At 45.7% G+C, this 15,317-nt stretch overlaps 2 protein-coding genes across 7 annotated transcripts; one reads left to right on the forward strand and one right to left on the reverse strand.

Moving 5' to 3' along the window:
• The first annotated feature begins 85 nt into the window (after positions 1–85).
• Positions 86–2,236, forward strand: ddo (D-aspartate oxidase). 3 transcript variants are annotated; one of them, XM_049740903.2, is made up of 5 exons: positions 86–308; positions 696–879; positions 981–1,089; positions 1,173–1,349; positions 1,507–2,236. In XM_049740903.2, the coding sequence occupies exons 2-5, from the start codon at positions 708–710 to the stop codon at positions 2,060–2,062; spliced, it is 1,014 nt and encodes a 337-aa protein (XP_049596860.1). In that variant the 5' UTR covers positions 86–308; positions 696–707; the 3' UTR covers positions 2,063–2,236. The 3 variants fall into 3 exon arrangements, with proteins under 3 accessions (XP_049596860.1, XP_049596859.1, XP_049596861.1); XM_049740902.2 differs by having other exon boundaries at positions 707–879; XM_049740904.2 differs by lacking the exon at positions 86–308 and adding an exon at positions 335–610.
• Positions 2,237–2,292: 56 nt separating this feature from the next.
• Positions 2,293–14,858, reverse strand: LOC125980980 (SAM and SH3 domain-containing protein 1). Of its 4 annotated transcripts, none has more exons than XM_049740736.2 (16): positions 13,550–14,858; positions 6,128–6,259; positions 6,010–6,060; positions 5,890–5,942; positions 5,066–5,202; positions 4,868–5,001; positions 4,712–4,801; positions 4,504–4,636; positions 4,147–4,439; positions 3,918–3,980; positions 3,705–3,833; positions 3,497–3,626; positions 3,264–3,433; positions 2,998–3,207; positions 2,785–2,935; positions 2,293–2,711 (listed from the first exon to the last, which is right to left on the reverse strand). In XM_049740736.2, the coding sequence occupies exons 1-16, from the start codon at positions 13,991–13,993 to the stop codon at positions 2,575–2,577; spliced, it is 2,457 nt and encodes an 818-aa protein (XP_049596693.1). In that variant the 5' UTR covers positions 13,994–14,858; the 3' UTR covers positions 2,293–2,574. The 4 variants fall into 4 exon arrangements, with proteins under 4 accessions (XP_049596693.1, XP_049596692.1, XP_049596691.1 ...); XM_049740735.2 differs by having other exon boundaries at positions 4,504–4,639; positions 4,868–4,998; positions 13,550–14,857; XM_049740734.2 differs by having other exon boundaries at positions 4,504–4,639; positions 13,550–14,857.
• Positions 14,859–15,317: the final 459 nt, after the last annotated feature.

Genomic DNA, 15,317 nt, shown 5'->3' on the forward strand with positions numbered 1-15,317 from the left:
GAAAAACAGGTTTTGAAAATAAAGAGACACTCCAGTGCCTGCGGTTCCTCCAGCACGCTCAATTTAAAATAATTTGCAAAACAGTAGTGAAAGTAGTTAAGAGAACATTGGCATAGGAGTTTGTTTCAGGCCAATAAAAAGAATGATAGCACTCCCAAAACATATAGTACGCATTTGAAATGTAATATTGTAACTAAAAATCCACCACCCCTCTACAGAAATGGTTTGATCTACTTCACACGTCACCCTGCAGCGCACCGAGCAACTGCTGATGGTGGAACTTCAGACCCTCATGCAGAGAAGTCAATGTGAGTACGTTTGTCATGCCTTATGAGACACGTTTCTTATCTTCCAGCCAATGCCAGTACATGATTATCTCTACAAGGCTGCCTTTTGTTTCCTGCATTTATTAACTGAAGTTTTTATTCAAGTTGTTTAGCATGACCTTTGGCCTGGTTGATTTGTTTACTTCGGCAAGTACATAAACAATAAAATTTTTACAGCTTCATTTCACATTATGTTTTGCATGGCGAGGCAAGCGGTTTGAAACAATTGTGTACTTTATCCTCCTGCTGCAACAATTATTAACTTCACGGGATTCCATTTGGTTGTTAGTATCATATTTCATATATTATTTGATATTATATTTTATAAATTAATGAAGTCATTCATGTATTATTAATTTTTTCCTAAAGTCTTATTCCAGGATGAGAAGATCGAAAGTGGCGGTAGTGGGCGCGGGCGTGGTGGGTGTCTCCACAGCCGTGTGTGTGGCTGAGAAGCTCCCCAGCTGCTCTGTCACCCTGTTGTCCGACAAATTCACCCCGGACACCACCAGCGACGGGGCGGCTGGTATGGTCATTGTGGAACAATGTCCAGGTGGGTGGAAATGCACCACTGTGTTGATAAAATAATAATTTGAATACATTGGTCAATGAAATCGTTAATAACAAATACCCCTCATTCCCTGATTATATTAGATATTCCTTTGGAACGTCAAAGATGCTGGTTCCGAGACAGCTTTGACCACCTACTGGCCATCGTGCAGTCCCAAAATACACTTGAGACTGGAGTGCTTCTCAGCTCCGGGTAAAGTTCAAGCTGAAATTATTTGACCTCATCCATGAATGACAAAATGCTGTGCTGATATTGTGCATGATGATGTCGCCCAGCTTTACCATTTTCAAGGAGCCCCCAGTCAACAAGAAGCCCTACTGGTGGGACCTCGTGCTTGGCTTTCGCTTCTTGAGCGAACGTGAACTGCGGCGCTTTCCCGAGTACACGTTTGGCCAGGCCTTCACCACCATCAAGTGTGAATGCTCCACCTACCTACCTTGGCTACACCAAAGGTTTGTTTCGGCCAAAGCAATAAAATGTCCGCCGCTCCTTTATGAGGTTCTAGATTTGAACTTTGACACTGGCTTCCTGTTATATTTGAAAAACATGTGACAAGTGAAGAAAGAGATGGCAGGAGTTACCTCATAGCTTGAAGTTGTTCGTGTCCAGGTTCACGAAAGCCGGCGGTAAAGTGGAGCAGAAGAAAGTGTCCAGTCTCGAGGAGCTGAGCCCGGACTACGACGTCATCGTCAACTGCTCGGGCTTGGGATCCAAAGACCTGGTGGCGGACAACGAGGTCTACCCTGTCCGGGGCCAGATCCTGAAGATGGACGCCCCCTGGCTGCATCACTTCATCCGGCTAGAAAAAGGGAAGACATACATCTATCCCGGCTCACGCTACGTCACCGTGGGTGGAACCCGGCAGGAGGGAGACTGGCGCCTAGGGGTGGACCCTGGGGACACCGAGTCCATCCTGAAGCGCTGCACCCAGCTGGAGCCCTCTCTGCGTGAGGGTAAAGTGCTCGGGGAGTGGGTCGGGCTCAGGCCCTCCAGGAGGAATCCCAGAGTGGAAAGGGAGGTGCCCCGGCTGGGCGGCGGGGCACATGTGGTGCACAACTACGGCCACGGGGGCTTCGGCGTCGCCCTGGCATGGGGGACGGCCATAGACGCCACCGGGATGGTCAGAAGCTGCCTTCAAGAAAGGTATCCTCACGCTAAACTGTGATCTCCGCCACAAACTAACTCGAGGGGCTAACCGACTCTTTTTTCAATATCGTGATTGCGATTAATAAAATTATTTGTATTCCCTCTGCTCTGGGCTGCTTCGAGAAGTTATAATGAATCAATAAATAGAATAATATATGATGATTATATTCCTAATAAAAAAAAAAAAACTTAACTGTGAGTTTGATTATTTGTTTTTTCCCTTAAACTAGCACATTTGAAAATTCATGCTTACCAACAATACTTCATTTTTTTTAATTTCTCTCACAAGATCAAGTCACTTTTCATTTTCAGGCACGTGAACAACAAAAAAGCTTGTGCAAAGCTACACTAGCGTAAGAAAAGTATTTACACAAAGAACACAACTTTTTTTTTTTTCTCTCACTCCTCCAAGTCACTGCAGTTCATACGTACGGGCAGACCCACTCAACACGAGAAAGCATGAAGAAGAAAAGTGCACCACACAAAGGAGGATGATGAGGGACAGGTCTTAGTGGCGTCACGCTGCGGTGGTTAGCTGGGGTTGTCCAAGGGTTCGCTGCTCTCGTAGCAGCCCGAGTCTCTAGGGGAGGAGTCTCCTGTCAGGACACAGGTGTCCGTCACGGAAGAGTTCTCCTCGGGGAAGCTGCTTGACTCCGGGTCGCTATTGCCTGGGAAGCATAACATAAAGTTGAAGCTGGGGTGGGCTGACCGTTCCACGTCTCTGCCGAGTTGCATGCTCACCGTCGTAGTCGTGCAGGAGCTGAACGGCGGTGAGCAGCACGGCTCTGTGCTGGGGGTCTGTGATGTGGAGCTCGTCCAGGTCCTCCTCCTCCAGCAGCCGGAAGGTGTCCAGGTCGTCGTAGCCGTTGAACAGGAAGGTAGGGAGGTGCTCCTGTCACATATGCCACCATGAAAATCTCCATGATGATGAAGCAGGATAGATTTGGACATTACTTTGAGGTTGATCCGCTCCAGCAGCTCATCTACAGACTGCGGTTTGGGCTGCCGGGCCTTCCTGCGCCTGCGCTCGCTCTTCTTGGGCTTAGCCTGCTCTGGGTTGAGCACGTCCACGTAGATGAATTTAAAGGTGCCCACTTTGCCCCTCAGCATCCCCATCCACGTGCCCATCGGGGGTTTGCTGATCATGTCGATCACGTCGCCGCTCTGCATGAGCACGCCCAGGTTAACTTTAAGCTTTGTTTTTATTTTGCCGTGGTTACCTTAAGTTTGAGGGAGTCGGTGTCGTAAGGACTGGGCGTGAAGTCGGTGTGCACCAAGGCGCGTCCGCAGAAGGGGCCGCAGTAAGGCAGCTCGTCTTCCTCGCCGTCCTCGGACTTGACGCTCTCTCTGTTGCTGTTGGACGAGTCGGTGGTGCCCACCGTCTGACCGCCTGCTCACGGACACGCAACAGTGACTTTCACATTTTACGCACACACGCGACGGACACACGTACTCATGGAACTCTGTCCGCTGAGAGAACTCCTGAGGCTTTCCACGGAACCTCCAGGCTTCAGCGTGGCTTTCTCCAGAGAAGAGTTCAACTGAGGAGACTGAGGGCAGCTGGAAATGCGGTCTGGACTCGACTTTGGAGGGATGCGAAATAAAACAATTGACTTTCCACCATATTTGATGTCCCTTCTCAAAGTTGTGTGTGTGTGTACCTGATCTGACAGCGATGCTTGATATCTCTTGCTGATGTGCTTCCTCATGGTCTCCCTTACAGACTTGACTTTCTTGCCCAAGGAGATGCGGGATATCTGAGGAGACCTTGCACCGTCTTGGTCTTCACTCTGAAAATTGAAGTCGGGTCAAGTTTATTCCCAAAAACTGTTTTGCTATATTTTTATACATTTCCATGATGTTGTCAGACATACGGTGTGTTGAGCGGCATGCACTGAGCGGTTGGTGAGGTCAAATCCTCCAAAACTGCAGGCTCTCTGTCATACAAGCATTAAAAAAAAAAAAAAGGACATTAACATAGGCAGAACAAGTCAAAGAAAAACAAAGCAAACTTTTGTCATCATGTTAATTAAATCAACTACCAAACTGTTAGTCTGCTTTGTTCTGCCATGCTTCATTTGTGCTAACAAGTTAGCGACTGACCCCATGGTGGCTGAGGAGGCCATATCGTAGCAGTCCGTCTGTCGCCGATCGAGCCATCTTGACCTCCTCGCCCTGCTGGTGGTGTTTGTCCACAGCGGCGGCGCTCGCCTCTTGCTCCTCGGAGATGTTCCCACGTGAGGAGCCGCCGCCGGGATGGCTGTGCACGGAGGCCCCAGCCGTGTCCAAGCTGCCGGAGGAGCGTGACGCGGTGACGTTGTCCTCGTGGGAGCTAAGCTGCTCCTGCAAGGCGGACGTCAGCGAATCCACGGGACAAACGCTTGGCTGATGACACTCTGTGGATCATCAGATAACAATCAAGTTTATTATCACATCTGCTTTTCTCGAGGCCCAACGTACCTTCTACGCCGGTCCTTCGGGTCTGGTCGATCCTGATGAGTTTGTTCTTCACCTTGCGTGTGGAGCTCACCAGCTTGTGAAGCCTCCTGAACGTCAGCCCTTCTTCTTGCTCCGTGTCGGAAAGCTCGTGCAGCTGCTACACACAAGCCAACGTGATTTTTTTTTTTTTTGATATCACCATAGACATCCGGGTGTTTAAAAGACTTACGCTGTCACTTAAAGACTCGTTGGCAGAATGACAAACCTCCAACAGTTCCAACCTGCATTTCTGGTTCTTTTGCGTCTCAAACTCCTTCAACTGTAGACACACACAAAACTCTAAGTATTTCCTTCTTAATCCATCCAAATATTTTTGTACTGTTACCCGAGCCAGGGCTTCCTCAATGGAGATCATGTTCTCCTTGACCATCGTCATCAGCTGGATGCGCTCTTCATCGCTCATTGTGATCTCGCTGGCCACGAAGCCCACCAAATCACCTGACACACACACACACACTTCTAAATACAATTAAAATGATTCTTGGATTACTTACCGATACTACTAAAAACATGTTTTTGTTACCTCTTCCAAGATGTCGCGTGGCAGCTCCTCTTGGTGTCTTTTTAAAAGTATTCCAAATAGATTTGCTCTTTCTCCTGCCGTCCCATTTCCCTCCGCTGGATCCTTCGTCCGAAGAGCCGGACTTGTGCACGGGAAACCTACGCACAAAACCAGTTGCGATTTTTTTTTTTAAAAATCAAGATGTCAACCAAAGGATACCTCTTCTCCACATGTGTTCTCTTCATGTTCTTTGTGGGCCATCAGCTAACAAAACAGTGCTGTCGTGACACCAGTCAAAGGAGTAAAAATTAGAGGCTTGGTGTGGGCCGCTCTCCATGGATGAGCTCGGTTGGGATACAAAAGAGCCACCCCCCCCTTTGGACTGGAGGTTTTGCAGCAGTGACAGTTTTAATGTGGAGGCTGCATTCCTCTCCCAACTCCCGCCCTCCCGCACGCACTGGAAATAACTGTGTCCGAATGGAGGCCAATCAGCACTAATGGGCAGAACTAATCAGCAAAAATGTTTTGGAAAGATTATTTCATTATGGAGATAAAAATGATTCTGATACATTATTATTTTATCTTATTTTACAAGGCAGATTAATCATTTCATTTGATTGAAAAGAAAAATCTTTCTGAGTCGGTGGATGTTTAGAAAGCAACATCCTTTGTGCGTGCTCCGTTCTTAATCATCTTCCTGTGACTCATCAACAGAGGGAACAAAAGCAGGAAAGACAAAAGGCAAGTTTGGGAATGACACACACATGCGCACAACACACACACACCAGCATCTCACAGCCGGCGCATCATTTTTGCATTTCAAAGTCATGACTTGAGTTCCTTACTTCCTGTCTGTCTCCGGCGTGGACGTGCTGCTGTTGCAGAGCCCGAGAGATTCCTTTAAAACGGGAATAAAAGTCGAATGTAGTAGAAGTTACAGGCGACATATAATAGTTTAATCTTACCTGAATCTGAGAACGAAGCTCTCGTGAAGCGGCCGCCGAGTCAAGCTTTCCCTGAATTTAATATAGAATATCAAGATAATGAAATATTGTCACAGACGGTCAGTCATTATTTTCTTACCATCGCATCCGCCTCTTGCACTAGACGTCGTCGGCGCAGCTCTTCCATCCTTTCGCACACGTCGTTGAGGCACGTGCCGTAATAGCGAGAATACTCCTGGGCCAGATCATCTAGGGTCCCCGCTGAGCCATCCTAAAAATAACAACAAAATAAAACAATTAGAACTGTGCTAATTGTTTGTGTTTCTAAGAAGCGTCACTATCCGGCCGGAATAGAAACTCGAGTGAGCACCTGAGCGCAGCGTGACGTAACTATGACGCCGACAACGCTCTCTTGAGCACGCAACAGGCTGGCAAGTAAAAGCACCATCACATGGGGGAAAAAAAAAAAAAAAAAGTTCATTGAGACAGTATTTAACTCCTGCCGCTTTTGTGGCCGTTTGCTTGAATGGGTGAGAAAAGTCATTGGCCCTCGGGGGCCACGTGAATCTTTTGTGTGTCCGTGAGATGCTGAGAAATGCGACACCAAGGCTTCTGCGGTTCGTGCGTCACGCTGTACTTAACTTTTTTTTTGGCTTGCAGGAAAAAAAAATTATGGAGTCCTTCCCATGCCCATTTTGGTTTATTCTGAGCTATATCTAGGTCACTGGAGCCGTGTTTATGTTTATTAGCGCCGTCATGTGGGTCGTGTGACAAAAGAGTGTTTATGTTTTCAATTTCCAAAGTCGTCTTCTGGTTTGAGGGGGGGTCAGATGATGAATGGGCCCCGTTTTCAGGATCGTCACGAGGCATTTCGGATATGCAAACCAGCCGGCTCATTTGCATGTCATAAAAAGGTTATAAGGTTATGCTGATTCTATTGGTTAGGAAACAAAAGAGCTGGGTTCACTCCCATAACGGTGCAAACGCCCATTTTCTACCTGTGAAAATTCGAATTAGAATTGCACCAGGCTTGAGAAAACAGAGCCCGAAATGTTTGCTAAAAGAACTTTGTGATTCACATTTGCTCGAACATGTGGTGAGCATGCGTTTTGAACATATGACCGACCAGAACATTTTCATCCAGTCTCGTCTTGTAAATGCAATCTCCTACGAGTCTTGTCACTGTCACGTTATCTCATGCGGCCCCAATAAAATCCTAAAATCATCGACAGAAACAACTTTCCAACCTTCCTCACTCTTCAGAACTATCCCCTCAGTCCTCCAAACTCTAATTTGCCCAACTCCAAACCCCCTCCTCCTCCAGCGAATACACTTTTCTAAGCCTAATCCTTCACAAACCATCAAACCTTGACCCTGTTCATTCATTCAGTGCCCACAACAAAATGAGGGCTTAGCTGAGATGTATTTGAGCAACTTTTGAAATTCAAACCTCGGAACGACATTCCGATGCGTTGGATAGAAGGGAAAATATAAATAAAATGAACTCACCACAAATGGGCATCCACCAGTGAGCTGCGTCCCTGCTGCTCTGCATTGAAACTTTGGCTAGAGTGCAGACAGTGGAGGACAATGAAAGGGGAGGAGTGTGTGTGTGTGTGTCTGTGTGTGTGTGTGTGTGTGTATATGACATAGCTGTGGGGAGGCACTGTTGGGTGGGGCTGCTCCCTTTCCAGCTGCAGCCCCGCAGAGACGGACGGGCCTGACTCACATGTGCAAATAAACCACTGCTTCACCACTCTGCACTGTACTGTGTGTGTGTGTGTGTGTCGTGTTGCGGGCTGGTGTGTGTTTATGTGTGCAGTCAGAGCACAGCCGTGTGTCACGGCTGACTCTCGACCGTTTACGACTCCCTCAGCCGGTGTAAAACTTTCTCGTGTTTGACCCTGCACGTGAAAAAGTGGCCGAGACAGGAAGTGTTCAGAGTGAGAGGGCTATAAATACAGCTTTAAAGACTGTGTGTGCGTAAAAAAATAAAATAAAAAGCCTCAAAATATTTTCGGCTAATTAGAATTCAACGAATGTCAGCCTTTTTTTTTATATGGTGACTTTGGACTGTCTTGCTGTACTGCCCATATAATTTACTTACACGTTCCAATTTTAAATCCAACAGGTGGCCAGCAGATGGCAGCAAATAGTTTCTCTCTGAATAAATGACTGTCGCTTCAATCCTCGTTTCTAAAGAAGATCTAGAAAATGTCAGTGAATACAAAGTGTCATCATATTGATGGCCCTTAAATCAGGCTGGCATGTCGTGTCTAGTATTAGGTATTGACCTGGATGGTCCGGGATTGTAATTTACATTTCCAGTAAAGCCCCTTGACCTCTGGGCCTCTAATCTTAACCTCGGAAAACAAAGATTAGGGCAACAATAGCGGTCTCGGGTAGGCGGGGAGGTCAATAGTGCCTAAGACCTTACGATGCACTCAGACATGGGCGGGCAATAAAGGGCCGTGACCACCCACTGACATTTTAGTTTTTTTAACTTGAATGACAAAAGTATTGACCCCGTATAAGACGGAGGTCTGGGTGCACTTCCTGGCAGAAAGAGCTCTTTTTCCATCTGGTGACACAGCGGCCAACAGCTCGGCGCCCCGGCATGTCGGCTCGTCCCCGTCGGTCGGATCTTTTCCGATCACCGTCAAAATGTTCCGGCCTGCGCCAGGAACGTCATCTGAGCTTTGATTCCTGCGGAGTTGGCGGGAATCATGCGACAGCGGAAAATGTCAAGGAGAGCAAATGGCTTCGAGTAAAACCTGACATGATCTTGGACATTAGACATACTGTAGCCGACAATGGCGCCTTGAGATACAAGCGGCTCGACGTTTTTTTTGAGTTGGTCAGCTTTTGATTTTGACTTGAGTGCAAACTGTGAGCATCTTCAAATTGTTTATTGCTGTTAAAATTGAGTGTCAAACTAAGAAAAAACACAATTTGTGTATTTAAAACGACTGATAGCTTAGCCTTTAGTTGGCTAGCTTAATCCTAAAACGCCATAGGCTAACAGTTAGCATCTATTTGTCAGCGTAAAAACTCTTTAAGCAACAAATATTTGAGCCGCAAACAGACCATATAACATTAGTTTTTTTTTTTTTTAAGGTTCAGCAAACTATTACAAATATTATCATTAACAGTAAGACCAGTAACATACTTTTGTGGTTACTAAACTAACATGTCACTATTTCCAAAACAGTAATGAGAGAAGCTATAAAACAAGAGAGATTAAACTAACCTAACTAGTAAAAGATACTCACTATGTAGCAAAAAAAAAAAAAAAGTGAATAGAGAGCAGCCAGAGATTAAAGGGAATGTGAGGGACACTCTTAAGTAGATTAAGAGGCCAGACAGGAGGGAAAGACCAAACCATTTGTCTCCACCATTAAATCTTGCAAATCTGATCGGGGGGGGGTTTAAACAAGAGGCAGGTCTTCGGACAATGATTCAGTAGTATGATTTACTGCAGCCCCGCAGCATCTGGATTGTCCCGACTCTTTGAAGCATGCTTAACGCCGACCGCCGCGCTCAGGCCAAAAAGAAACACGGCGCTTTTTAAATGTCACTTAAATTACCCGCATGGAAATCTAGCTTGGCGGCTCTGAACCGAGGGTTGCTGCGGCGGGGAGGCCAGATTGTTCCCATCTCATGGAGCATTATTAATTCAGGAAAGCTAAAAAAAAAAAAAAATCGAAATCAAAGTTGAAGAGCAGGATTGCAGTCGTGTTCGATTTGTTGAAACTGCTTGGGCTGGTTGTCAGGTACGGGTGTTTCAAATTTTCTATCATTCGTCGGTTTACGTTTTGGCGGCCAGCAGCTCGTATCGTTATCATATCACAAGTCTCAACGTTGCTGACAGGACAACTCGGGCGTGATGCTCCCGTAAGGCACGTCGGCGCAGGTCAAGGACGACAGTCGTGAAATATGAAACGATAGAGCCGTGTGGAGGCGGTGGGAAAACAAGTGCTGGTCACATTTGGTGGGGAAAGAAAAGCTTAAAGCATCTCACTGGAGGATCCTTAACCGCAAACATGGCGCTCATGTGATGTGCTACGACAAAACAAGACAAGAGCGCTTCGGCTCGTTGGAACACACGTTTCCTGACAACCTAAAATGTCCCCGCAGAGATGGCTGGAACCTTCAGCTTCCGAGTAGATTAACCTCTCGGATGCTCCATCATCTGGTTCACGGGGGGGCACCGTGCCTGTCTATCATGGTTATGGCGACGGCGGCCGTTAATGGATGCTAACGGCAGCTAGCCAAGCGTGCGCTGACTTCATAAGAATTGTATGAAGCTTTTCTGCCTTAATAGGTTTCGCTGTCATTCTTGGATATCTCACGCGCTTCTCTGTTGTACTTCTACATATCAGAATACATTGGTGACCAAAATTCGGTCAGCCATTTGTCTTGTACAATTATTCTCAAACGAGGCATCACCCCTGCAATAAGTGAAATTCGTAATTAAAATACTCTCTCGTGTAGCAATTACAGCACTTCAATTATGAAGGCCTATAAATACTTAAAAAACACATTTCAACACAAAATATCACAACTGTGCATTTATTTTTAGTTCACACAAATATGTGTATTTCTGCTTGAGTACAGAGTACTAAGACCAGACTCAAAATGGAGTCATGCATGATACGCTAAATTGTTTATGACCACGAGACATCATCTCGTTTCACATTTTTTTCTAGACAGTCTGTTGTTCATGAATAATTCCTAATTAGCATCTTCAAGGTACACTAAACGCTTCTTCACATGACTGCTATCGCATAAAACTAAGAGTGTACATTTGAGAATTTACATGGTCGCTACACTTGAAAGGTCCTCTGGGCTTCATTAGCGCAAATGGCGGAGAAGAAAGATGAGCACAGATGGACATCACACTTTTAATGTGAAGTGATTTTATCACATGAATTGACGCTGAGGTGCATTTGGGATTTGGACTAACAGCGAGTGGATTAATTTAGCTCAAAGGCTACAAAAAAAAAAGGAAACACACAAGGAGAAAGGCCTAATAACAAAAAAATCCAGATGGGGCAGTGACATCCGAGCCAGTAAAGACATAAAATCTGACTTTCGGTCAAATCACGAGGGGGTCTTTATTCCTATGGCCATGCGGATGTCATAAAAATGTCTCTCTTTGGATCTATAAATCTGGAAACTAAAGGAAGTCTAACTTGAAGAATGTCTCTTTCTCACGCCAGTGAAGCCGACCGACGCTAACGTTAGCCACCATATGAATAATAATGCTGACTTTAGATGTTCGGTTGTGTTAGGCCAAGTCCAAGTTCCAGTTGTCATGAAGTGAGTGCGGCTAGTGTGCCGCAACTTGACGGCCGAGGCATTTGGACAACGCTGTCACACATTAGCATATAAACATCAGAGGAAAAGACTTGGGACGTAAATAGCTGCAGTCTGCCTGCAGTAAAACATGTGCACAGTCCTCTTCTTTGATCACCACTAAAATCACGTGACGTGATCATGCATTCCAAGAATTAATATGGCTCGGAGGGGAGACAGTGGATATAAAAAGGCTACACATCCTTAATCCGATGCTAGTTTTTGTTGTGGTATATAAAATAAAATAAAAATCGCAAAAACCTGGCTTTTAAGTAGGGGTGTGTAGACTTTTTATAGCAACTGCATATCAGGCTGCGTAAGTTGACTGGCTTCACCCCCCCCCTTTACAAAAAAAAATCCATTTGCAAGGCCAACCATCTGCTTTAGCCGGAAGATTAAAATCAAAATTTATTTGCAGAATGACTTGGCTGGTGTTCAATAAATCTACTGTGCTCCAAAGTGACATTGGGATGGTTTGTTCCGCTTCAAACAATCCGACAAGAGCTGCGAGCATTAGAACATCTGAGCTCTACATGGGGTTAAACAGAGTTTATAAAAAGTGTCAGGTGTGTGCTGATTCACATCCCCCAGGAGATTGAATGTGACACAACCGCAGTTTAAAGAGGGTGTGCACACTTTAGCAACCTCATTGAAACATTGAGCAGACATCTTGGAACATTAGCTCGTTTAACGAACCACAGCAAACCGGATCAAAACCTGCCGCATTAAATGGTCATGACCGATTGCTAACGTAGCATTGCTAAGCTAGTGATTGATTTCAATGATGCATGCTGCAACGAGAGCGGCCATTTTGTTTGCTGAGACTTTACAATCGAATTGTGTCATCGTTAAGTCCGAATAGAATATTTTGGGCTCGTCTACGTCTTTTTGCTGTTATTTCATGAGAAAGTTTTACAAATCTATTCTTTAGCCCGCAGTTAATTTTGGGTCAGTGAAAGGCTAAAAGGATTATTATACACTAAAGGCAATTTTCCATTTTGTAGCGTAAATGTGCCATGACACAATCCCCCCGCTGGTTACGCATGACCTTTTTATGGCCCCGATGACGTCACGCACGAAACGCTGGGCGGTGTTCTTCGGCTCGTTACGGCTCGGGTACGACTTCTGTCCATTCGCGTGAGCTCTGGTGTCACATAGCTCGCAATATACCTGACCTTTGGGGGCATTGGAGATCCAACGGGGGGGGGGGCACCGTGCATCAAACTCCCGCGGGGAGCAGATATACAGTATCGTACAGTTTGACCTATTTAATTCCTCGATGGCAGGAGAAAGACTTCCTTACTTTAAAAAAAAAAAAAAATCCCACTAGCAAGCTTCTAAACTGGATCTGCACCGCTCACCACGTAGAATAATCGGCCAAATTTGGGCCGATGTTGAGCGATAATCGAAAGATTTAATCGGTGGGATGATTAATCGGTCAGGCCGCACGGGAGAACAATTCATCGGTCGGGCCCTCCTTCTAAGAATAGAAAATTATAAATTGCGACAAATATGGGTCAGGGATTATGGTCTGGGATTTATATCAGACATACACCATAAGTACGGTACGTGAACATATGCATGGTACCACTTCGAGGCGATGTAATGTCAGGTCGAAGCTGTTGCTCGTTTTTCGTTTTTATATTTGGGTTCATACCACACTATATCTCTCTGTCTCCATGAAGTGATTTAAAAAACAAAAATAATTAAGCCCATGTCGCCCAGCCCTACTGGGAAGTGTTTTAGAAAGCATAATAAGAGCCAATCATCGTACTCCTCCTTTAAGAGTGTGAACGAAGGACAGCTTCAAAGAAAATTGCTCCTCATTGTGAGGAGGCACCAAAGGCTTTCTTTCACACTTTTCAACTTCCTTTCCTCCCTGCTCGGCCTCATGAAAAGCGTGTAGGGGAAGGGAAAAAAAAAAAAACCCTGAGCATATTCATGTAGCAAAGGATGGCGGGACAAGTTCAAGCCAGCAGGGTTCCTCTCACAGTGTCAATGGACGCTGGCGAGATGGAAGCTCTGCAAAAGCAGCAGACAGCTGGCTCTGCTTTTGTCTGTTTTGTTCAAGTAGCGTTTCAACTCATCTGAATAGACGGGTTTCCCCCCCCCCCCCAAAAAAAAAGCAGCCAGTTTGGGGACTATTACATCCTTTGGAAAGAAACATAAAATGATGGAGAAAATAGATATATTTTTTGCCTACCTTATGGCTGTACGGTGCTTCTCCGAGGTCAATCCCATCCTTGGCCAGTTTATCCCGAATGAGGACCTTGAGCTTGAGTTTGGGATAGGTGACAAAGTCGTTACAGTCCGTAAATCTTGGGTCATGGTTTCCTGGACAGGATGGGCGGTGTGTCCCTCTAATATGGTTCTCCTTCCTGCCCTGGTTCTCTGTCTCCTGTTGGGGTTCCAGTGTGAAGTAGAACCCCGGTGCTTTCCTGCCATCGGAGTTCCTCAGCTGCCGGACGGCGGCCAGCAGCCTCTGGCGGTGGTACTCCACGTGGACCCCGATGGCATCCAGGTCAGGTCCGCCGATCTGCTTGCAAACCTCCAGGTCGTCGTAGCCGTTGTCCAGGAAGGCCTCCATGTACTGGGCGAGGTGGAGCCGTGAGAGCCAGTCCAGCACCAGGTTGGGGCCCTGGGTCATTCTGGCTGCAAGGTGCACCTAGCCCACCATTACATCAAGGCTAGTAACTCCAGTTGAGGTCCTCCAGCATTTTATTTGAGCTTTTAATTTGGATTTTATCAGCTACGTGAGTTGATCATCTCCCCTTTAGGAGAAGGAGAAAATTCTGGAGCCATATCTGATCACCACCAAGTCCTTAGGGCCATCTGAAAGCATCCTGGAAAATGTTCATTTATCTGAAAATAGTTTATACTTATGTGTAAGAATTCTCGTTACCGCCCATTTTAGACATCTCAAGGGAGAACATCTACTTTGAGCCCGAAGTTGTCATTTCAAATCGCATCATCGCTTCAGGACGTCGGTCACTTTTTTGGACAGTGAGAACTAGCGTCGTCCGAGTTTCGTGAGGAAGTACAACGATTTCGGGAAAAACCTCCGCTTGGGAAGTTAAATATCGGCTTAATTTAACACGGGACACCGTGACGAGGTGTCTTAACATACGCTGCGTCTATCGGCGTTAAGATTTTTTTATTCGGCGACGGACGGCGCCCAAAAATTGTGGTCACCTACAAAAAAAAAAAAAAAAAAAGACGTAGCGCCAGACACGACGCGCCGGTAGCGGTTAATAATAAACCAGGAGCGAGAATTCGAAAAAAGACAAAAAAGGCAGTTCAAAACTTATCTTCAGCGTCGTGTCTCGTCGTTGTTCCTCGAATTCAACTTTGCTCGTCCGGTTCCCTCCGCCGTGGTCACCGTGAGGAGGAGAATGATGATGCTCGGTCTCATGTGTGTACCGTACTGTTTAATCCAGCCGAATGGACGAGCAGAGACGTGTTTTGGCGCCACCCGTAGGGCATTCTGGGAACTGTAGGCGAAATGCTTTAAGCGTTGGAAATCCTGTAAAAAATAAAATACAAGACACTTGTATTCTGTTCTAAAATACAAAATAAGCACATTAAACTCATTTATATGATTAAAATACAACCTGCAATAAAAGAACACATGTAACGAAAATCCAAATATATTAAATATGAATATGAAAAATATAACATCAAGCGATTGTAGTTTTTTTTTTCCCCAAAAAGAAAAACACGACAGACTAGTTTTTTTTTAACATTTATTTTACATTGCACAGTTATATCTACAGTGTAATTGTTTGTGGCAGCAGATTAAGTGAGTGGGAAATTCATTTTTAATAAAACTGTACAAAAATGAGAAAATACTGCAACTCCACAGATATTCATCCCAGAAGACAGAAAGACAGACGATCAGATGTATGATGGCTGGACGAGTGGGGTCGGAATCAAGACCCCCCCTCCTACCCACCATTGCACAGTGCTGTAAA

This window comes from Syngnathus scovelli, chromosome 14, assembly GCF_024217435.2.
Source record: "Syngnathus scovelli strain Florida chromosome 14, RoL_Ssco_1.2, whole genome shotgun sequence".
Taxonomy (NCBI): Eukaryota; Metazoa; Chordata; class Actinopteri; order Syngnathiformes; family Syngnathidae; genus Syngnathus; species Syngnathus scovelli.

Bases quoted from the DNA above. Each gene is read 5' to 3' on its own strand.
- ddo (XM_049740902.2), top strand. The intron at 880-980 runs GTGGGTGGAAAT...TGATTATATTAG, and splicing joins CATTGTGGAACAATGTCCAG to ATATTCCTTTGGAACGTCAA. The intron at 1,350-1,506 runs GTTTGTTTCGGC...GTTCGTGTCCAG, and splicing joins CTACCTTGGCTACACCAAAG to GTTCACGAAAGCCGGCGGTA.
- LOC125980980 (XM_049740734.2), bottom strand. From the start codon at position 13,993: ATGACCCAGGGCCCCAACCTGGTGCTGGACTGGCTCTCACGGCTCCAC. The intron at 3,834-3,917 runs GTATGTCTGACA...TTCAATTTTCAG, and splicing joins TGCATGCCGCTCAACACACC to AGTGAAGACCAAGACGGTGC. The intron at 2,936-2,997 runs GTAATGTCCAAA...CATATGTGACAG, and splicing joins TGGAGCGGATCAACCTCAAA to GAGCACCTCCCTACCTTCCT.